Here is a 23841-nt window from a genome sequence, read left to right on the forward strand (position 1 = left end):
TGCTTTTGCAGTATGCTTTTCTTTCCATTTGGTGAAGTTGTCTTTGGTTATAAAGTGGACATGTTCAAATTTTCCACAGCTTTTAATTTCAGGTGCAAGAAATGTATGTGCCCTATGTTTTTCCCATTAGTCTGTGTATATATATATATACATACATATCTCCAGTATCCCCCTCTCTATTTCTATCATTTTTCTATCTCTCATCTATCTAGACATAGCTGTTTTAATGGTTAATTCTGTGCCTTGCCCAATCTATAATTTACTAAATGCAGATGTGCTGCCATACTGATAAACTACTGGAGAGAAACAAAACAAAAAACCCCAAACCCCTGAGTTTTCCAAGTTTAAACTTTCCCCCTTGGAATCAGGGTTTTGTCTTGCCATTGATAAGTCTGCCCCACCAGAACATCAGCTCTTAGCACCTTTCCAAATACCTTTGCCATCTGTAAAGAGAGCCACACGTAGGACTAATTTTTAAAATTATACTGCCTGGCATTCTGCCTGCCTGCCTCTCTGGCTCTCCTGGTTGCTTGTCTCTTTGGTAGCCTATGTTTCTACCATTCCTTCCAAACATATGCAGTACTCTAAGTGAAAATTATCATGCAAGATAAAAGTGAGGATGAAGTCATTCTGTCTGAATTCTCTTCACATGTCACATTAGCACCTGATGGCAATGGCCAAAAACAGAATTGTGAATCATATTTTCTGGTTTTGAATTAAATATTCAAGACTGAAGTTCCCTAGGAAGCTCAGGTACTTGGCTGACACCCATCTCTACCAGTTATGAGAAAGAACAGATAGAAGTTCTCATGCCTGAGCCTGCGTGGTCCAGCATGAAACCCCCTGCTCTGAATCTTACACAGGTGACCTGGAAATTAAAGAATAGCTGGTCTCCTGACCAAGGGCAAAGTACTTACTGGGTGTAACAGTGACTCTAGTTCCTGTCCCAAAGATTAAGTTGTTGCTTCCATAGTTAGACACACAGAGTTCTAAGTCATTACAAAAACCATCCGTCCAAACTCTTTACCCTGTACTGGAGCCTCCCCACCCATTTCTCGTGCTTCTCCTCCCTGCCATGCTTCTATGGCCTCAAAGCCACCAGTGACTCTTTTGTACCATTCCCTGCTGGAGCAACTGAGAGAGAAACTGAGATAAAAGGCTAGAATTAGGAGAGGCTTTGACATGTGAGGTCTGTTTTGTTTTTTTCTGCCAAATTTTCCTTTGGAGAGAACAGAAATTCTCGTTCTCTGTCTGGGTGCTGTCAGCGATCCCTGGGCTCCAAACTCAGCGACGAGCCTGGACACTTCTGCCATCTTGCTCACCCCCAGATTTGAATTTTTTCCCAAATTGTCCCATTTCCCTTTTCTAGCCTTCTTTTTTTTTAAATTTTTATTTATTTTATGATAGTCACACAGAGAGAGAGAGAGAGAGAGGCAGAGACACAGGCAGAGGGAGAAGCAGGCTCCATGCACCGGGAGCCCCACGTGGGATTCGATCCCGGGTCTCCAGAATCGCGCCCTGGGCCAAAGGCAGGTGCCAAACCGCTGCGCCACCCAGGGATCCCCCTTTTCTAGCCTTCTGACCCATTTTCTCTCAATTGACAGCTGTCCCTCAACTTGCTGCTACAGTGGCTTCCTCCACAAAGGGCCACACGTCTCTGGTCAGTGCAGAAGTGAGGGGTCAGCGAGGGGACAGCCTGCTCCCTCCCCCTGGGGATTTTCAAGGCGGGGGAGGGGAGAAGGGAAGGGGAATAAAGACCTGTAGAGCCATAAATCATTCTTGGAGTGGAGGGGAAGGGCTCTCCACTATGTTCCAGAGAAAGTTATGCCTGGGAGCAGAGAAATAGAGGAACAGACTTTTGACAATGCTTGCTAGAGATTCCAGGTCTTGCTCAACACCACCCTGATGGAAAATTTTCTTTGACTTACTTGGAATGACAGTCAAACTTGTCCCTCTCCCAAAATAGAAGTTCTGGTTACCGGTGTTCCACTGTGATAGGAAGCTCAACAAAAACCAGGCAGATGAGAGAGCCAGGGTCACACCTGGGGCCCCACCTGGCCCGCCCAGCGAGCAGGCAGCGGGGCAGGCTGGCCAGCAGGTGGACCATCTCAGGGCTTAGAGCAGCTGTGACCATGTACTACTGGAGGGATTGAGCCCCTTGAGAAGGGATAAGAGGAAAGGCTAACGTGCATCTGGTGCTGTTTGCTAGCTAATTAAAGGTGTTGGTCCATTTGTTTTATGCCTGGGTATTTAAAACATTCTTTTTCTTTTAAGATTTAATTTCTCTCCTGATGATCCTATGATTTTGAAGTGCATTTTAATTAGGTCTCTTTATTACATCTTTTGAGTCTGGGAAAGATTTTATTTTTCTGTGAGATTTGGGGAACAATTCATTGTCTCCAGAACAATTCCATATGAGGCTCTGATCACCTTGCTCTTTTCCAGCCCTGCTTGTTTCCCCTGGAACACCCCTGTTATGCATTGCCCATTGTCCATCCCTTCACCCCGCCCTGTCCTCCATATGCAGTGAGCCTGCGTGGGGAGGACACACAGGTTGGTGACTTGATTTTTGAACTGCCATTTGCAAGTCCTGAGCTCTGCGTGCTGACTTTTAAGGACTCAAATTACATCTGCCGCTATTTGACTTTTTTTTTTGGTCCGATTAGAGTTAATATACCTTGATTCTCTCGGCACAACCTGTTGAGGCCCATGCATGTGATGATTAGCCCCACCATACAGGCAAAGTCATGGGGAGACTTACTTGGAATGACTGATAAGCTTGTCCCCTGCCCAAATGTCAACTTGTTGGAAGAGGTTGTCACACAGCTATGCAACCCTTTGCAATAACTGACAGGTGACTCTAACAGATTATAGACCCCTATCTCTCCATACCACTTCAAAAGGCATCTCAGGTACCTATGCTGTGGGGTTGCACTTAGGCCATATTCTGTAGGGCACGATAGGAAACTTGCTACAAAGGTGTGCTTCTCCACCTTGGATTCCAATTTCTGACATGCTGAAGGTTTGAAAAAGCATCAGTGAGCTCTTGTCTCCTCTTCCCTTCTCTGTTATTCCCTTATCCACAAAACATCCCAATCTGCATCTCATTTCCATCTCCAAGCTCTAGCATGGTGATACCAGGTCCTCAGGCACCATTGATCTGCCTTCTCTGAGACAGCATATGTTTCCTAGCATGCCGTGATTAAAAGACTGGAAATGCCAGGCTCTCAGAGGCTGAGATCTGGGCTCCTTGTTCCTTTATCTCTGGTCAATATGTTGTCCTCATTTGTCTGGCTAATGAAGAATTGACCTTTCTAAGTGGGTGCGTTTTGCTGAAATGACAAGGGCCCGGGGGGCTCCCAACCAAAGCAGAGCTCTGAAGGCAGTTTTGGCTTTTCAGACCCCGTTGGCATAGTTCAGTCAAAAGGATCCCAGGCCCAAATGTCAACCTCTTGGCTTTGGCTCCCATATGCCTGGACTTGGAGAAATTCAACAAAAACTGGGCAATTGGTCTAACACACTCCCTACTCATTAGAACCAGACTTCCCTTGGAGGCATCTTGTACATTCAAGATGATCATAACAACCCGACATTCTGCCTTACAGTGGGGCTGGCACATTCTAGCTCCACACCGAGCTGACATGGACTGATGCTGCCACTCAGTGGAGCAGATAATGTTGGGGATGTCAGATAATCTCCTCTGCACACCCAAAGCAGGGACGCAGCCTCACTGACTATGCCTGCACAGAAGAACATGGCCTCCACTGTCATCCCTTCGGCCTGGGAGACCCTGTCCTGCGTGGAGATCCTGAGAAAATAGAGTGCCCCGACATAGCTGTTGGAGTGATGACATCCTGCTCTTGCGCCCACCTCCCCATCCTAGTCTTATCAAGCCACCGAGAAAGATACATTCCTATCTGGTTACCTTTCTCCCTTCCTGTCTCTCATTCCTTTCATTTCTCACTTCTGAGCATCCAGGGGGCTCGATTTTCCTTGCTCCATTTTTATTAGACTCTATTAGAATCCCTGCAAGAGAGACCCAAAAGGCCTCAAGGGCAAAAATGCACGGGGGACACTGAGTGTGGATCTTTCCAGCTTGCTTGGCTGCCGGTTAGTCTCATCTCCTTCTTAAGTATCAGCTTCTCAGAGCTGTCACACTTCTCCTTGCAGCAGGGAGTTTTATAACAAATGACAGAAGGAACTTTATGAATCTCAAAAAAAAAAAAAAAAAGCCGAAAAAAACCAAATCCAACCAGTCAGAGTTTTTCCTCTCTTCCCAGTGGGGTGCAGCAGCAAACACACCAAAGCCAAATCTTTCTATCTGCTCTAATTATCAGCAAGGATACAAGTCACCATGAGGAAAAATGTATTAAGCCTTGTATCTGAAACTCTTTGGATTTAATTGTAATCCTTTGCTTGGTGATTTCAGTGATAGGAATGGACACAGTGGTTGTGCGATTCTTTCCGTTCTGTGTGTGTGCGTTTTTTCTCTCTTTTTGTAGTTTTGCATCTACAGAAGCAGTGGGAGACATTCAGAGAACATAGAGGGATTTGAAATAAGACCTCAGATTCCCATTCAGTTTTCATTTTTTCCTTCTCTGCTTTCATTTAAAACCCATTCTGAACTGAATGCCTCATATCTATTCAAACTTTGCTCTCAATTATCCCTCTCCATTGCAGAAGATACCAGTGGGAATGGCTTCAGCTACACTAAGAATTTAAGATTGATGTGAGGAAGAACTTCCTGATGGGAAATGGTACTAAGTGGTAGACTGGTTTACCCCGGGGAGAGTCGACTGGAAAAGGTGACTCTTCCCCCATCCCACCCTCAACGCCCCTAAAGTTGTGCATCATCTCCAGAGAACACTCTGAAAGCAGTGAATATTCTTTTCTACCTTTTCTAGGTCAAAGTTAACTTCACTCCACAGCAGGGATCAGATAGACCTGATGGCTGAGAGTCCCAAAAGGAATCTGTTAATATTGAGATTAAGGAAGGAACAGGACCTTGGAGGTGACTAGTTGACTTCAAGCAGGATCTGGTTCCCAGGCAACATACATTTCTCTTAAACCTGTTACCAGGGGTGAAATTCCAGAATTTCCAGTATGCTGCTGTGTCCCGTTACACTTACTTGGATGGACGGTCAAGAAGGTCCCTTGTCCAAAGGTCAGCTTTCCATAGCTGGAGCTACCAGTATTAGCACCGCAGTGGATGCCTTTACAAAAACCCCAGGGGGAACTCTGAGGCTCATAGACATCTTCCTCTTTACCTCTGGGGAGAAGAGACTCACCTCCAGGGGTCTGAATCTGGGGCTGTTTCTTCTCACTGAGGGCCAGAGGAACATTTCCATGTCAGGTCCTGAGACACTGACCTGTTGCATCCTCCGAGGGCCTGACTCCCTCTCTCTCTCTCCATTTCCTCTGGTTTCAATCTTGAGGCTTCCTGATTTCTCATGTTCAGCATCTCTCTTTCTAAAGGTCTCATTTCCATTTTACAGCATCATTTTCAGGACAATTTCCCTGATCAGTTTTCAAGACATGTCCTCTCCTCCCTTCAAGGTGTCACACATTTCTGATGACAGTGAATTGATTATAAGGAGACAGGAGGAGAGTGATCAGCGTTTTGGAGGCTGACTAGAATCAGATGAGATTTAGGTTCTGGCTTCCATGAAACACTATCTCCTGAGCTCTCCTTCATGCCCCAGCAAAAGAAATGAAAACAACGGGCACATCTGAGCCTTTCTTCACGAGTGCACCTTTTCTATCAGTCTTGAACCTGGTGAGATGTGAGGGGGATCTCACGGAAAGTTTACACTGAGCTTATGGTGACCCGCTATCCTGGGGACCATTCTGGGGTTAGCAAAGAAAACCTTTGTCCCGGGAAAACCCTCAATCCCAGTCAAACTGGGACAGCTGGTCACCCTGTCTTACCCGAGGTGTCCTGACCTCACACAGAGCCCAGCGGCTGCAGTTGGAGAGTTAAGTGAGGCCTCTGTCAGAGACAGGCTCTTGCATGTTTACTTGGGGTTGCTATGAATTTCATTCTCTGGCCAAACACAGCTTCTACCGCTGACAGTCACAAGCACAGGAAAACTGGGGGTCCCTGTGGTGGTGTCTGGAGGACTCTAAAGAGGTGTAAGGAACCAAGTTGGGGCAGAGTCATTATTCGGTACAATGGTGACCAAACCCCATCCCCAGAGAAAATGGAAAACAAATATTTTAGCTCTGTAACTACATTCAACTTTTAAGCTCTTCAATCATCTTGACTGAATTTGTGCATCTGTCTAGTCATTTCTTCAAACAACTGCTTATTAGCAATGGGGCAAAGCTTAAGCTTGCTTACCAACACGGAAAGGGGGAGAGAAAAAGCTACTATTTAGTTAAGAAGTGTCCGTCTGCTTTAAGGGCAGCAGGCAGGAGTTCAAATGACCCTTCCCGTCTCTCCCCTACTTCACAGCCTCACAGAGCTCCCCACACCCTACTTCGGCTGCCATGACAGCAGGACATAAGCAAAACAGATGCCTGCCCTCAGTTGAGTCCTCAGACGGCGCCAAAGTGTTGCTGTGGCGGTAATCACTGCTCTGCTGATGGAAGGAAAACAGAATTTAATCATGTGTCTTTGGACTCCAGGTTTGTTGTCTTGTAGCCTCCGCATAGAAAGAGCGAGACACAAAAGATAAAACCTCCTGTCTAGTCTCCGGGCTCAACTGCCCACCCTCTGGAAAGGGATGTCCTTGAGTCTCCCTAGGATGTTCATGTGAATCCCCTCAAAGCCTCAATTAGATAGGACCCCAGAGATCACTGAAGGCATGGGATTTAACAATATCATGCATTATTCATTGTTTCTGTTGTTGCAGACATGTGCTGGTTTTGTCCCTGCTGAGCAAGGCACTTCTGGGCCTGACAACTTCATGGCTAACCACATTGCGTGTTCTTTAGACAGGGCCTATCCCAGAACATTCCATGCTGTCTGCTACCAGGGCCCATTAACTCCTTCAGTGCTGCACTCATTGCATCACTTAATTATTTACCCCTCCCTGCACCAGTCTTTTCAAGAGCTTTGACTAGGCTGGGTTTTGCAACACGTCTTTCCCAGTGTTGCATCCTCTCCAAATCCCAGAAAGCAGATCTGAATAAATGCCACTCAGCAACCAGGACATTTAGCTTATGTCAACAGGAGACTGGGGCCCTTCAACAGATTTACCCCATTTCCATTTTGCCCCAATTTTATGATAAGTCAGTCTTCCCAGCATTAGTGACTGAGCACTATTGTCAGAAGCCCACCAGAAACAGATTTTCAAGAAGTGCCAATAGCGACTGCAGCTCCTTACTTTTATATATAGCATGTGAAATTTTTCCAACGACTTACACACATGTTACTACCGTTATGGAAGGGTGGGTGTACATTTGAAGGAGAGAACATACTGCTCTGACTCAGAGGACAAATGAATTTTCTTCCCTTTCCTCTGTTGAACTAAGTAAAGAGGTAGCTCAATCAGTGATTTTAGTAATGGAGGGAAAAATGGGGTTAAATGCTCTGAGTTAACCAGATAGTTCCACCCATTGAGACCTCAGTTGTTGGACAGGGGATTGAGAACAGCTCCTTTAAGAGAAGTAGAGCAGAGGTAAAAGATGAAAAGAAATCTGTAGAATTTCCTACATTTGTTAATGAAATCACAGTGCCCCATTTTTCAGGCAATAAATTTAAGGGTTTTAGTATCTATATCAGGAAGATTTATATTTGGTCTCCTGAACTTGCATAGTCTCAATATGCCAATTTCCTCTCTATTTTTTGGTAAACATTTCCTGGCTTTAGCTGAATCCCTCAGGATCCTGTATTCAATGTTTCTCCTTGTACCAATAATTTCCTTTAAGATGGATGATAGGAATGTTTTTGGCTGAAGGTAATTTAGTCTTTGAACAATGGAGTGCTAGTCTCTCTGATGGAGACCATATCCTCCCAACAGAACATGAGTTGTAGAAGCAAATCTGGGATTTTTTTTTGAGGGGTTTGGGTGGAAACAAGTCATTTAAATCAGAAGAAAGAAGTGCTTGGGACTCCCCACCGCACCCCCTCGCTCTACTAGTCCCTTCAAACTTACTTGGATTTACAGTTAAGGGAGTTCCTTTTCCAAATGTGAATTTGTAGTAATCTACTGTTCACCATCAGGGAAGGCTTTACAAAAACAGGAACAGGAGCAGCTCTTGCAGAAGGGTCCCGGGGCTCACTATGGTCTTGATCCCTCAATCCTGTGCTAAACTACAGATTATTTGACAATAAACCCAGAAGTGGGATGCTGTAGGCAGAAGCCTGGCTTCCACAGGGCAGTGAGCCCTGATAAATATATGCATTTCTTATTTTTAAATTTTTTATTGCTTTTCTTTTTCTGACAAAGCTACCGCCTCAGTTTGGGTAATCCATTTCCTTTCCTCTTCCTTCATTGTCTACCCCCCGGCTGGCACTCACACAGCTTTTACTTTATTGTACTTTGGGACTATTTCTCTGCTTTTTATTGGACTCACTCCCATCAACTCATTTAGATTCTGGTTTACTAGAAACTAATTACGAAAGGAAAGGAGAGTCAGGGAGTTTTTAACGGGGACGTGTGGGAAGGTTTGAAGGTTTTGGGGTCATTTCCGGCCTGCTTACCTGGGATGGGCAAGGAGTACATGTGAGCTCTCTCATCCAGGGGCGCTCATGGGCCCAGCCTGGAAAGGCAGAGGGCCTTCACTTTTCATACTCACCAGGATTGACAGTCAGCCTGGTTCCCTGCCCAAACACCAACTTTTGGCCGCCACTCCCTGAGTCACACTACAGCAGATGGCTTTACACAAACTGCACACAGGGCCCCACTCTCCCCCTTGAGGACGACGTCTGATCTGCTTTTCTAGCAACCCAGCTGCTGTGGACAGTGGCCCGAATCTAACCAACTAGACAAGCTCAGGGCCACGTCACCTTGAGGCTGCCCTATTTTCTCCTGGACACAGTCTCCTTTAGGCTCCTTTGTAGATGTGTACCAGCTATTTAATCTCTTTGCCAGGCAAATATTTAACGTCTTTATTTCTACTTCATAGAATTTTAACATTTTTAAAAAACTTTCTTTCTGCCTCTGTAGAGCTCCCCCTAAAAACAGCTGGATTAAAAGAATCTTTGAAGACAGAATACTTTAGGTCTCCTGAGTGAAGTCAAGCTGGCTTCCTTCTTAAAATTTCTGGTTTGCATCCTAGGGACTGCTCACCTGGGACCTAATCCATCGGGCTAAGATAGGAAAGGTTAGGAGGCGAGGCAGGAAATCTAGGGGAAATCCTGCCCTGTGAGTCTTTCTTGTCCCTGCACACTTATTTGGACTTATTTCTGTGCTCGTTCTCTTCCTCCAGACCAGGACATTGCTAGCACTTGTCACTGACAGGGAGCCCTCCTCAACATGGGTTTTAGCAGAAACACATCCACGTGCCCTTTAGTCTGAAAACAGACGGGGTTTCTTTCCTCTGCTCAAGGAAATTTGACTGAAAAACAATTTTCCATTTTGCAAAGTGAAGAGGATTAGAAGAATCTCTGTTTGCCTCTGTTCTCCTCTTCAATAGTGTTAAACTATTTATAGAAACATCCCCTTTGGGGTTAGAGAAATGTGGCAAGTTTCTAATCTCTTCATCTTTTTTTCTTGCTATCTATTTACCGCAGTCATATATTTACAATCTAAATTTACATTTCATTTCCATTTGCAGGAGCTTTCCTATTACTTCCAGAACACTGTGTAATGATAAACTCTATTGAAATAAACCAATTCACAAAGAGTTTTTAGGGCTGGAGGTTGACATTTCTCTCTTCCCAAGACAGTTATTATTACTTTTCAGGGTGAGCCTAAGATAGGGACGGTCTAGCCAAGTGAGCAACCAGGCTTTCGGGGTTGATGTTCTTATGTCTAAATAACTATCTACTGAACATTGCTTCTTGGGATTAATTTGGATTTTCTTTTTAATCTAGTTCCAAAATGTCAGCTTCCAATCTTTATAGCTCTGAGAATCTCTCTGACAGGCAAAGCTTAAGGTAAATCTCATGGATGTTTTTTGAATCTCAACCAATATTTCATCTCTGTACATATCACAAACAAAGGAACCAAAAGAAGGATGAATGTAACACCTTTGGGAGAAAATTTATAACAGTTCTCCAGGAGAGATGAGAATTATAAATAAAAATGGAATTGTGTGTGCTTTTTCTGATTATCATTTCTAATATCCGGGGGGTTCTAAATACCCAAACGAGTTTGGAAATATAGCTGCTAATGCACCTGCTCTTTGGACTCTTGTTAATGACTGGACACATGGGTCAGCTTGGAAATGCCTTATTATTTTTGTTTAAGCTTATGTTGTTTGATGCATAAGGAACTTTAGGAAGGTCACCTGGAGCTGATGTAATACTCACTAGGGCATCCTGGTTCTAGCTTTTCTATGGTGGATAATAACTGGACCACAAAAGTAGAGGTTTTGTTTTGCAATATTCATTGGGTAGCTGGTATATCTTGGGAATTTTAAACAAAAGTTAACCTCAATTTTCGGGAATGAGCTTCCGTTGTAGTAAATGGAGATGCCTTCACGAAGCTGCATTTCAGCTATATTCAAGTTAATTGAAATTAGGTTTGTTTTGAGAATGGTGGGCAGCAGTCAAAATATCCCTGTCTTGGGTATTGCAAACTGGAGAGAAGGGTCGTTATTACATTTGGATTAGGGAAGGCTTCTCTCATGCTTCCAAGCTCAGCTGCCACTTTTTCACTGAGAGGCACAGAGATGAGTGGTTATCAAAAGGGGCTCAACAAACAAAGGCAGGGATGAAAATGTCCCCATCTGAAACACAGTCCCCAACAGTGCCTTGAGGCATGTTTCTAGAACTTATGATCTTTCTGACTACTTTGAATATTTGCTTTCAGTCTTATCCTTTCCCTAACTATCAGTTTTGTCATCAATATCAACACCAGAAAATCTGACATGGCTTTACCCAAATAGCTGGGTTCCAAAATTTTGAGAGTTACAGGGATTACAAGGTTCTTCTCCTGGTTGCATGGACAAAGAGGCTTTGGGAAGATGGGGCAGATAATATGAGAGAGGTCATTGTGTTTGTTTTATCAGTAGGGCCATAGCTCACTGTCTCCATTTGGATCAAGTTGCACTGCACACCGCCTGCCATTGCTAGGTACTTTTGTCTGTTCTTTCTTTCTAGAGAATCTCCCTCTTTTCTTTCTAGATGCCTTCTGCCCCTCCACACTAAAACTTTAAGTCCAATTGCATTTGTCAGACATGCATCTCCAGCAATAACAAAAGCAAGCTCAGCATTTCCAATGCTTAAAGGTGCTGAAGAAGAAAGACCCTAAAGGGGCTCCAGTGGAGGCTGTCTTCATCATCTTTTCCACCAGAAAGACACATGGCAGCAAGCCCCCGAAGATGCTAAGAACTGGGTGAGTAATTCAGTGATCTTTCACTGTAGAATTTCTAAGAATGGCGGCTTATGTGTAGATACAAGTCATCTTTAAAACATACCTGATCGAACACTCACAGTCGTTCCTTTGCCAAATGTCAGCTTATTATTGCCTCCCATATCACACAATGACACGAGACTCAACAAAAACTCAGCCACCTGTACACCCTCTAGCTATCTGCTTAAATGTTTACTTGTCACCCAAGGATCCCTCTGGTAACAAGCCAGCTTTTTAGAATGAGGGTCTGGTGGTAGAGTCCAGGGACCACTGGGACATTCCTGTTCCTTGCACTGCTGTCATTCTATTGGAAGTGTGTGGACATCTCCTCACAGCATGCCTGCTTTGGTAAAACAGGAGTAGAGATTGCCTCCCCCATTTTACAGAAGAAAATAGAAGCTCAGAGAGTTCACTGATTTTCTCTCAGTTCCTGGAAAATCCCACCATTTTTAATAAGCAGTTAAGCCTTCTAGCAGAATGACTCCTTAGCTCAGTGATCCACTGGCACCATTATTCCCACCTGTTAGATACAGCAGCCCGGGAGGGCAAGCAGGAGAGTCCTGCACGGGGTAGGTACACGTTGGCAGTTGTTTGAACTGCAGTCCATCCATGGACTGCCGTGGTTTGGACTTAGGTTATAAAATGGAATGGAAAGTTTAGGAATCGGGGTTCCAGAGAGCAATTTGGAAGCATTAGTTATTCAAACTTACATGGCTTTACTGTCAGTTTTATTTCTTTTCCAAAGAAGAGTTGTTCAGATCCACCCTGAGGAACACCCTCCCACCCCTGCCCAGATTGCTTTACAGGGCCTTTCCACCAGGGGCTGGGAACCAGGGCCCCCCCTGCTCTTCCAGGGCCAGCACAAACCCAGAAACACAGTGTGGTGCGATTATACAGTTGGATAGTTAATCCTGAAAACGGAGAGGAACTACAGAAAAAATTAATCACTCTTTACCTAACAGCAAGTTAGATTGTTTGTCATGAATTCATTACTTATTCTAGCTGCAGTTAATTTGAGATAGTTCTGGCTTGGGGGCCAGCAATAACAAAAGCAAGCTCAGCATTTCCTAAGTTGCTGGGCCTCAGTTTCCCCATCTGTAAAGTGGGAGAGAATCATAACTACTGGACTATGTTGTTGCAAGGATTAGGATATGTAAGTGGGTCGAGGTAGTGGTCCTGGCTTTACTTGCTGAGAGCACATTTCCCCTGGGAATTATTTTGGTAATATTAGAGGCCAAACATCAGTGACCCTGCCCCCTGCCTCCTGCCTCCCGAACAGCCACTCTACCCCCGCCCCCCCCCCGCCCGACTAGTAAACATTTAGTACTGGAATCTGGTTTCCAAGAATGAAATTCTGGGCCCTCTTCCTCACTGAATCAGTTTAAGCAAGTTATTCACCCTTTCTGTGTTTCTATAAAAACATAAGATATAAAAATATAAAAAGTTCTCTTCTCGAAAATGAGGGTAATAATAGCACCTACCCCTCAGAGCTGCTAAAAGGATGGAATGTGCTAAAGGCTGGAGAGCATGCAGCATATTGCCTAACACATAGAAAGCAAGTAAGAGATCGTCGGTATTTTTCTTCCCAGAAGCCAAACACATGTCAACATTCTCCTTTCACCAAGACTTAAAAATGACCTGTTTTCCCCTAACTGATAGACTGGCAGAGCTTTGAGGGCAACAGAGGAGCCGCCGAGCAGTTTGATGAAAGGGTTAAGTGATTTTGTGAGAATTAGTAAAAGCTGCATCTAGCTGCGTGGGTGTCACTTCATGGTTGGACTGTTTCAGGGAATGTGGAGAGGGCAGCCTCTAGCCAGCCAGGACTTCAATATGAGCAGAGATGGGCCAACAAGCCACATCTTCTTTAGTTGGAGTCAAAAGTTGATCTCAAAGCACATTTAAAAAGAGGATTCAGGATCCCTGGGTGGCGCAGCGGTTTGGCGCCTGCCTTTGGCCCAGGGCGCGATCCTGGAGACCCGGGATCGAATCCCACGTCGGGCTCCCGGTGCATGGAGCCTGCTTCTCCCTCTGCCTGTGTCTCTGCCTCTCTCTCTCTCTCTCTGTGTGTGTGTGTGACTATCATAAATAAATAAATTAAAAAAAAAAAAAGAGGATTCAGTGCTCTCCTCCACTTACCAAGATTCACTGTGAGCAGAGTTCCTTTCCCAAATGTCATTTGAAAACCACTGGCTTGTTGAACACTATGCTGAGGGCCTTTGCAAAAACCTGTGGCATCAACTTAATGAACTCAGCTTTGCAGAGCTTCCCAAGAACTAAGTGATAACTAACTTCTTTAACTTCCACATCTTTAGGACAGGGTAGGGTGACGGTATGTTTCTTTCTGGTAGCCCAGGGCTTCAGGGCTGAGGGAGATATCCAGAGATATGATTGCCACTTTAAGACACCAGAAGGCTTAGCAAGCCAATTCTGTATACATATTCTGCGGCCCAAAGCAATTGCATTGCTGGGTGCAATCTCTCATAGAATATAAACTCCCACTGGGAAAGAAATTAGCTCTGCAGTATTTTTAGGTAGATGTTTGATGGTCATAGTCATTGTCTGAAGACAAGACCAGCATTTCCATTTTGACTTTTTCTATCTCTGCCCCGGAGTCTGTAGATGGCTGAGCCTTTCTCCAAATATCGAGTTCAGCTATTGTTCTTACTTCATCCGTAATAGACAGGCAATGATTTTATCTCCCTTTGGCACTTTGAGGTTCTGTTTCAAGTCCATTAAGTCTTGGAGAAAGAATGTCTGGGGCACAAATGGCACTGCTATGGCCAAAGACCAAGATGTTTTTTTCTCCCTTGGGTCAGAGCTATGTGCTGTCTTGGCTTTGCCCTGGGCCAGGCTCAGCTGTGTGACCCTGAGCAAGTTTACAACAACCTCTCTGAGTTTCCCTGTCCTTATTTGCAAAATTAAAGCAGTGAGTTAGATGGTCTTTAAGGGCTTTCTGAGCTAATAGTTTTTGATTTGATTCTCTGGATTTATCTAAAAATGCTGCGCAATCCTCCCCACAGCCCTGCCCCAAGGGTGTCTAGTCCTCCTCCCCACTTCCTAAACAGAATAAATAAGCAAGGTAGGTGTCTAGTTATTATATAGGGAAATAGTTTTCCAGGCCTACCATCTGCCTTAACATTTAATCTTTTTAGAAGTTTGAAGTCAGGAGTTTGGAACCGAATCCTCAGGGGAGCAGTGTTCTTCCTTTGGAACTTCCAGATAACTCAGAAACAAACCAAATAAACCAACACGTCTGGTGTAAAGCTAGTACTTACTGAGTTTCACTCTCACTGGAGTCCTGGTTCCAGATGTAAATTTCCTGTTTCCTTCCTTCCCACAGGAGCTGACGCCTTTACATAAACTACAGGCTCCTGCTTACCCACAGGAAAGGTGGTTTGATCTTACAGCTTTTTCCCACAGGATAAGGGAATTCATCATCTAGCTGAGACTTTCAGCTATCTGATGGCCAGGTGTTGGGTATTGAGGGGGTTTGATGCTGACACAAAATGGAGGGTACTTACCCAAGCCTACCAAAAATTGAGCCCCCTTCCCTGGGCTCTTTACCAGAAGTCCGTCCTAGGGTGAACTTGCCACTTCTGTTCTGAGACCTGTCTCTAGTGTAATTAGGGGCACAATACGTAATGAGGTCATTTCGGGTTGCCCTGTCCTGCTAGTGCAGTCCAGGACTCAGGCCATGAGGAGGGCAGGACTGAGCAGGTCAGGATGGCTCAAAGCTCTTCTCTGGCTTCACGGGCAGCTGGGACCCCCTTATTCTGAACACCTAGCTGGCTGTTCTTCGTTGCCCACCCAATTGTCAGGCTCTGTAAGAACCAGAATCGCCTAGTGGTTCACTGCTGGTTCTGACCTCCAGCAGGAAGGGAGTCTCCCTTGGGCATCAAGTATAGGAGGGATGCCAGGCTCCTCTTTTTCATTATCGGAAAAACAAAAATGTACCACTTTTTCTATGTTGACTGCTGGGAGCCTAATTTCAGAAATGTAAAATTCTTGAAAAGCTTTTCCCCTGTAGACTTTATAGATCAGCTCAAGATAACTTACAACTGGGAAAGTAAACTTGCCCTACAAAATAATGAACTACATGCTAAAGCCTATCATAAAATAACATTTTTGATTACCTCGTGTTTTAGATTTTCCAAGCTATTGTGCACATTTTTTTTCCCCTTCTGAAGCTCAGCTACTTACTCAGGACCATTTTCAACTGTGTCTGGGTCTCAAAGGTAAATCTGTTGTCCTTGTTCATCCAGTCTCTGACCCATTGATAAAACCCTCCTCCTCCCTTAGGGCGTTGATCAGATCTTCTCAGAAACTGGCCCAGATGATCCCTGGGAAAAACTCTGGGTACTCAATAAATGTTTGTTAAATTGAATTGTATTAAACTTTCATCTTTTGTTCTTATTCCTCGAGGAACACTTGATTATCTCTCTGACAATTTCCAGATGAAAAAAAATTAATTCTGCCAGATATTACTTGCTGAGTTTCACAATTCTTTTAGTCTTGGTTCTAAATGTCAGTTTCCTATGAACCCTTTTCCCACGGAGGTGAGCACCTTTACAAAAACCAGAAGCATCAGCACGGTTGAAAGGCATGTGGCGTCAACTTTGTTCTGTTTCCTCATAGACTGAGACACCTGCCTGTCCTCCGTGGGTGCTCCATCTTCCCTGGGGAGGGTCTGCCCTCCTTCCCTCTTTCACAGCAGAGACAGGAGGGGGAAGAGTAGATTTCAGGGATGAAGATGATAAATAAGATATCAAAATGTTATCACACTATGCAGAGCTGCCTCCACCTCCTCCTCTTTTTTTTTTTTTTTTCCAAATTGATGTTTCTTCCAAAGGCTGTTTTCAGCACTTTCTCTCTCCCCAGATGCAATAATAACTGGATTCCAAGTTGGCATCTGGGCCTGAACCTCCAGGCTTGATGAATCACACATATTGAGTCAAGAAATTATGCTGTCCCCCATGAAGAAGCATGCTTTACTTTTCCCCCCTCGCTGAGCAATGAGGAGCTCAAGCAACACACATGGAGGAATATAAACTAGTGACTCTCCTAGGTCAGCTCTGTAGCTTCATACATTAGTATTCTAGAATATGAGACCTGGAAGGGAACTTAGTGACTGCCTGGGCCAATGCCCTCATTTTAAAGATGAAGAAGCTGAAGCCCTGAGAGGTAAATTTGCTCAAGGTCATGTAGGTAGGTAGAGGCAGAGCTAGGGCTAAAATTCAGGACTCCTGAGTCCTGGTCCTGCCTCTGCTGCTCTCTTCCTGTGACACAGGAGAATAAGGATCTTCCCTAGGTAATCTCTGTCCCTCATGGCTCTCTGACCAGTCCTGGTATGGTTATCTCTATTAAACAGTGGGTAAACCATACAAGGGAGGTGTTTGATTTTGGCACATAGTTTGTGATTTCAAGAGAGATAGAGAACATCTTAATTCATTAATTAAAAAAAATTTCTTAGGCTGCAGGCACCAGCAATTGATAATAGGGGAAATGATCTATGAGATTTCAGGGAAGCCAAAGGGAAGATAGAGATTTAAAAATTCGCCCTTTACCAGAAGGATAATCCAACAGAAAGTTGGCTCTGATTATCCTTTCTCTGTGGGGCTCATTACAGGAATGACATCTAGAGCAGGGTGGCAAATACAATACTGTGTGGTGTTACCTCCTGCTCCTGCTCCCATGGCAGGTATTGCTAATAGACACATCACTCTTCTGCTCTGAGTCTGCGGGTGGCCTCACAATCCTTCTTAACAGAATGCTCCAGAGAGCTGCTACCACTGGCCAGTCAGATATAATCTGTCTGCCCTCCTCGCCCTAGGGAATGATTGCAGAGAAGCCCCCACAGAAGGCTTGAGAAACCTGGTTGTCAATAGTCGGGTCCCACACCACCCCAATACAAAAAGGTGTCACTGACCTGGTTGGGCCACCACCCTTCTTTCCACAGGCTGCTCCAGATGAGGCAACAGCAGCACCACAGTTTCATTTCTTCCTCACAGCTCTCCTTCAAATGCTGGCTTTGGGCTACGAATCATGGTGGAGCACTTCATGCCTGTACTTGCCCAAAGGGCCTTAGCGAGATCCTTCCCAAAACAGAGGTCCTGGGGGACCCCCTGCCTGGGGGTGAAAGACACCTGCAGGACCTCAATTCCTGCTTGGCAAGCTTCTTGTTATCCATCAGCCCAGTTCTGCCCTGGGGGTGTTGGAATGGAACGTGGCACAGGAAGAGAGTGATAGAAAAACCCTTTCTCTAGACTATTGAACCCCCATCAGCACACATTCAGAGGCTTCTAAGCTTTTCCTTTTAATCACATTTCTATTCTTTCATAAAAAGAGATACGTTTGTCCAGATTCACTCAAGGAAATTGCCCCATGTCCTCTACTGCTGCACTAGGCTTTTTGTTGGCAGGGAGATGCCTATCTACCCTCTTAGGGTGCTGTCTTATATCCTTAAAGATCATCCTGTTTCAGTGACTGGGGAGAACAGGCCAATATAGAAGCAGCTGCAGCTCTAGGGGTTGAAAGGGGAACGAGAACAGAAGCAGCAGTTTTGACTTAAGATGTGAACAAAGTATTTTCCTCCTCTGACCTGTTTTAGGTCGACATCCCATGTGACCTAATTATGGAGATGGGCTAATTGGAGCAGCAGAGGGCGCTGCAAGGTCAAAAACAGAGCTGCCCGCCTCCTCTAGGAAGAGAAAGTCTCTTTTTTGAGCGAGGGCGGTGACCAGAGCTAAGCTGTGGGATGAGAATGGCCTTGTTTCCCAATTCCCGCCAGGGACCCTGCCAGATCCGAGGGTGTCTCTTGAGGGATCATTTCAGGCTGAGGAAAGGCAGTCTGGGGCACTTACAGCTTTGGGGAGCTGCTCAGGCTACAGGCATCAGGGGTTTAAAGGGGCTGCGATAGAGAAATTCAAGAGCCCGTAGTCTGTAATAGGTCATTAGCTCCTGAGTCTCTCTTATCCTGAAACGTTGGGGGTCACTTGACCATACTTGGCTGCACATTGTGGCCTCTCATGAATAAGTCTGTTACAACTTTTAGAAAGCATGGGAGCTGGGTTAGAAGGCTCATTTCTCATGCTTCCGCTGCTCTTCGGGATCTGGGAAGAGCACTGCTGGCCCAGGGCTCCAGAAAGCGTGGAGCTCTAGGACGTGGTCACATAATGGACAGAAAATTAGAGATGTGGGTCACTTTTTTTGGCTATTAATTGGTACAACGTGACTTTTGCCAGATTTCACAACTTTCTATTTTTAGATTAACTCAGCATATTTTCTCTAAGTACCTTTTATGAGAATATCCATCAGTCTATTTAATAACTGCAAGAGCGACAACAAAAGCCAATCTTAGATCATTTGCTGGATGTTTTGCGTGTGTTACTTTATTTGATTTTCCAGCAATCCTGTGAAAAAGCTAGTATTGTCACCTCCATTTTACGATGGAGAAATTGAAGCTTGGACGGGTCAGGTCATGCTTAAGGTCATAGAACAAATAAATGCTGGAGCTGGATGATCCCAGGCACCTGACTCCAGGACTCCACTTCTCTTTTTTTTTTTATTAAAAATCAAAACATTGGGGCACCTGGGTGACTCAGTCCTTGAGCATCTGCCTTCCACTCAGGTCGTGATCCTGGAGTCCCAGGGGGGTGCCTGCTTCTCCCTCTGCCTATGTCTCTGCGTCTCTGTCTCTGATGAATAAATTTAAGAAAAAATTAAAATTTTTTTCCAGCTTTGTTGAGATATGATTGATGTAACATTGTGCACATTTAAGGTGTAAAACCTTTGATTTGATGCACTTATATATTGCAAAATGATTACCACCATAGTGTAAGCTGGCACCTTTGTCACATGACATAATTACCACTTCTTTTTTGTGGTGGAACATTTAAAATCTTTTTTAAAAAATATTTTATTTATTTATTTGAGAGAGAAAGTGCATGAAAGCAAGGTGGGAGGGGCAGAGAGAGAAGAGAATCTTAAGCAGACTCCACACTGAGTGAGGAGCCTGATTCAGGGCTTGGTCCCAGGACCCTGAGATCAGGACTTGAGCTGAAACCAAGAGTCAGATACGTAACCAACTGCGCCTCCCTGGTCCCCCAAGAGAACATTGAAGATCTACTTCCTTAGCAACCTTCAAGTATGTAATACAGTATTACAAACTATAATCACCAGGCTGTACATTAGATTCCCAGAACTCATTCATCTTCTGACTGGTGGTTTGTACCCTTGGGCCGACGTCTTGCTGTGCCTCCTGCCCCAGCCCCCTGGTGACCACTGCTCTCCTCTGTTTCTGTGACAGAATTTCATTCTTCATTGTGATACTGCACTGCTGTTCTGAGAAGGGCTCTTCCGGAAGGGATGCTTTTCAAGGATTGTTGGAAGGACCCGCTGGTGGGGAGGGTCATGACTATGACTATGATCATCCCGAAAGTCTCAGGTCCGGGTGAAGCATTCCAGCGAGGGGCATCCTCTGTGCTAGGGTATCTGAAGCCCTCTTCTCTGTTCTTGGGTGTGGTCAGGTTGGAACTGACTTTGGGCAGTCAGAAGAGTGTTGCATCTTCATTGGAAAATCGTTACTGTCTACACCGGGAAGGGAACACTTGGTTCTCTTATAAATATCAAGGCTGCTGATAATACCTTTTGGGGAGGGACAGACGCCGGATGCTGGGTGGGGACTGGCAGACTGATGGATGTTGGAGACCGGTGGCCCTGAGCTGGTCTTTGTGCCAGCAGGGGGCTGGGTTCCTGTGGAGGGGACCCCAGCCAGCAGGCGGCAGTGCAGGCCCTGGCAGCTGGGTCACTGAACCATCCTCTTCTTGCTCCTGGGATCTGGGGCTACTCATAGGGGGACTTATTCTGGCTGCCATGTGTTCACTTTCCTTATTCTCCAGGCCTGGGGCTGTCAGATGGGATACAGGGTGTCCAGCAGAATTTGGATTGCAGATAAACAATGAATACCTTTTTAGTATAAATGCATCCCAAATGTCACTAAAAGTGTTTTATTGTTCTTTTGAAATGTGAACTCGACTGGGTATCCTGTATTTTTATTTGTTAAATCCGGAGATCTGCTCCACATCAGTGGATTTTTTTTTATTATTTTTTATTTATTTATGATAGTCACAGAGAGAGAGAGAGAGGGGCAGACACAGGCAGAGGGAGAAGCAGGCTCCATGCACCGGGAGCCCGACGTGGGACTCGATCCCGGGTCTCCAGGATCACGCCCTGGGCCAAAGGCAGGCGTCAAACCGCTGCGCCACCCAGGGATCCCCCACATCGGTGGATTTTTAAGGTGTTTTTAAATGAAGAAAGTTGCATTCCTTTATTCTACAAATACTTATTGATTGTTGATTCTGTATCAGACACAATACTAAGCACTGGGGGTATATCAGGGAAGAGATGAGCAAGGCCTTTGCCCTCATGGAACTGGCATTATGGAGCACGTGTGTGTGTGTGTGTGTGTGTGTGAGGTTGGACAGGAGGCAGTGGATGTACCATTTGTAGGAAAGGAGATCCAGCTGCCATCATCTGATTTACATTCCATAACCTGGAGAATAGATTGTCCAGAGAGAAGAGCAGAAGCAAGAGGACCAGTTAGCGGGTGACTGCAGTGGTCCTGACAAGAGACGGTGGTGTTTGTGGGAGGTGGCGGCGGTGAGATTGAGAACCTGGACAAATATTTCATGGCAGAACCAATAAGACTCACTAATGAGTCAGACACAGGGAAAGGGAAAAAGAGACTCCTATAAACATTCCTCCAAATGCTGCTGGATGTGGAGGGGTGAAGTAGTCAGTCCTCTCTTTCTCGGGGCAGCGTCTTCCCATTGTTGTCATGTCCTGACGTACACAGAAAATGATATTTGTCTGGCAGGTGGCTGGAAGGGCTGCTTTCAGGCACGCCAGCCACTGTGGCTCCAGTGGCCACACTGAGCACTAGCCCAGTGAGCTTGTAAACCACTCACAGCACCCCCCACCCCCACCCCAGGCCCACTGTGGGCAGCTCTGCTTTGGGGGAGAATTTGCCAGCTGGACCTAAGCATGTGCTGCAAAGGGCCTACTGAGAGATGGGAAGTCACACTGTGTGACGTGCAGTAAGCACTCTTGGGGGCAGGGTATGCCCCCAGGCATTAGAAATAGAAGATTTCTAGAATTTAGGGCTAGGAGAGATTTCAGAATCAATTTTTTTTTAAAAAGGTTTTATTTATTTACTCATGAGAGACACAGAGAGAGGCAGAGACACAGGGAGGGAGAAGCAGGCTCCACGCAGGGAGCCTGATGTGGGACTTGATCCCGGGACCCCGGGGTCACGACCTGGGCCGAAGGCAGATGCTCAACCACTGAGCCACCCAGGTGCCCCCCAAATGCCATTTATTGAGTACCAGTGCAGCTATGCTGGGTGCTGTGTGATCCTGGACTGTACCTAGTCTGTGGCCCGAGGATACAGGAATGGAGGGTAAGCCTCTTGTATAGCAATTGGATGTCTAAGCACGTGCTCATTGGGCTTGCAGGTCTATTTCTGTGTGTGTGCGTGTGTGTGTTTAAGTAATTTTTATTTTCTTTGTGTTTCATAAAAGGATTAGTTCAAGATGGATTGAGAACCAAAATCACAATAACAACAACAGTTTCTTGGCAGGAAGCATTTGCCTCAGAGAGTTACAGCTCATCCAGTCATGTGACGGTCAGGGCTGCCAGCCTGCTCCTATTCCCTCCCACCTCCTCCCACCAGAAGCTGTGAGATGGTCTCAGAGACTCAGGGACTCCGCTTTATTCTTCAGCCTCTGCCCTGCTAGGAAGAGAGGATGATTTTTCTTGTGGGCTTTAGCCTTTTGCTTTTTTGTGAGTATACTCATTTGTGTACATTCCTCTTGTCCTACAACCCTGTTTCCCTTTCTCTTGACTTGAAACACTTGGCCTGTTTCTCTCTACACTTGGTTTTCCAGTTATATCTCTGCCTTTGACTTTCATCTCTGTGTCTTCCTCCTGCCTTTGCTCACTGAATTCCCTCTGGGTGGGCCCGCAGGGGACCTGGTGCCCATGGAGCGCAGGACTTCACTATATTCTATTTCTTCTCTTCACAGACAAGGGTGTGCTGTGTGAGCAAGTGTTCCAGAGCTCCCTGGAACAGATGGTGGCAAGTGGCAGTGAGGTGACACTGCTCTGCACTTACGACACTTCATATTCAAACCCAGATTTGTACTGGTACCGAATAAGGTCAGATCATTCCTTTCAGTTTATCCTTTACAGGGATAACACTCGATCGAGAAATGCAGATTTTACTCAGGGTCGATTTTCTGTACTACATAATCAGTCCCAGAAAACCTTCCACTTGGTGATTTCCCAGGTGGAGCCTGAAGACAGTGCCACTTACTACTGTGCCATAGATACCCACAGTGACACAGTTGTCCAGGACGTCTGAACTTAAACCCCTAGCACAACTTCATATAGCAACCACGGCAGCTCACTTCATCAGACACGGGATCCTTCTTCCTAATTATTTTGTGTTCCAGCCTGGCCTTTAGAGGTGCCCTAATGTATCTGCTGAATAATAAAAAGCCAGCTCTGGTTTCAGATGAAGCAGAGCACCTTCCACCTTCTGACTCAATGGGCCCTGGTGGTGGTAGAGGGGGAGCAGTATGTCTGAAGACGTCTCATCTTTGTATCCCCAGGTGCTCAGGCCACTCATGCCTGAGAGAGCAGGGCCTGACAAGTATGTGCTGAGTCCTATGAAGATAACAGGATGGTGGGGCAGGTGAAGGGCCAGGCCAAGGAGAGTTCATCAGGAGGGTCTTTATTTTAGTCTCCACCATTTATCCATTATTGTGAATTGGTCTGTTTTCTAAGGCTCAAAATTAGACACAAAGTTATTTACTTCAAAAATTTTTCCCCAATTCACCTTTTTTTTTCCTTCTTGTACAGCCATCTTATTTTTCCTGAATGCTGTTTGACACTGCCATTTTACTTACATTATTTGGAGAATATTTTTCTTTCACTGAAGAGCATGGAGCTCCTGCCAGAAAGTTGTCTGTGATTCCCAGAACCCCAGCTTCAAAGTCCCTGAATTTGGAGCTCTATGGTGTCTCCAAGGAAGATAATCATCTCCAGAGGAAACCAACTATGGTCAACTATAGGCCAACTAGGGTCAAAAAAGATATACTCTAGGCCCTGGGCACGGGTCCCTCTTTTCTTCATTTTTGTTGAACTCTCTGCCTTAAAACAATGAGTACAATTATGAGATACAACCTTGGAGAGAGTAGAAGTCTTAGCTATGATTTTATAGGAAAAGCACTGGAGCCCAGAGAACTGAGGGACATTCATTCCCAAGGTCAGAGACCTGGTTAATTACAGAGCCAAGGTGGGATGCTGCACTTTTAGG

The 23841-nt window shown here is 45.3% G+C and overlaps 1 protein-coding gene across 1 annotated transcript in view; it reads right to left on the reverse strand.

Moving 5' to 3' along the window:
* LOC129499424 (T cell receptor alpha chain MC.7.G5-like) overlaps positions 1-23841 on the reverse strand; it is a 494732-nt gene that overhangs the window by 60025 nt on the left and 410866 nt on the right. Inside the window, exon 4 of the mRNA XM_055309119.1 lies at positions 5130-5185. Within this exon, the coding sequence (XP_055165094.1) occupies positions 5130-5185 (56 nt within the window). The remainder of the gene's footprint in view (positions 1-5129; positions 5186-23841) is intronic.

This window comes from Nyctereutes procyonoides, unplaced genomic scaffold (genome assembly GCF_905146905.1).
Source record: "Nyctereutes procyonoides isolate TBG_1078 unplaced genomic scaffold, NYPRO_anot_genome, whole genome shotgun sequence".
In the NCBI taxonomy this organism is placed as follows: Eukaryota; Metazoa; Chordata; class Mammalia; order Carnivora; family Canidae; genus Nyctereutes; species Nyctereutes procyonoides.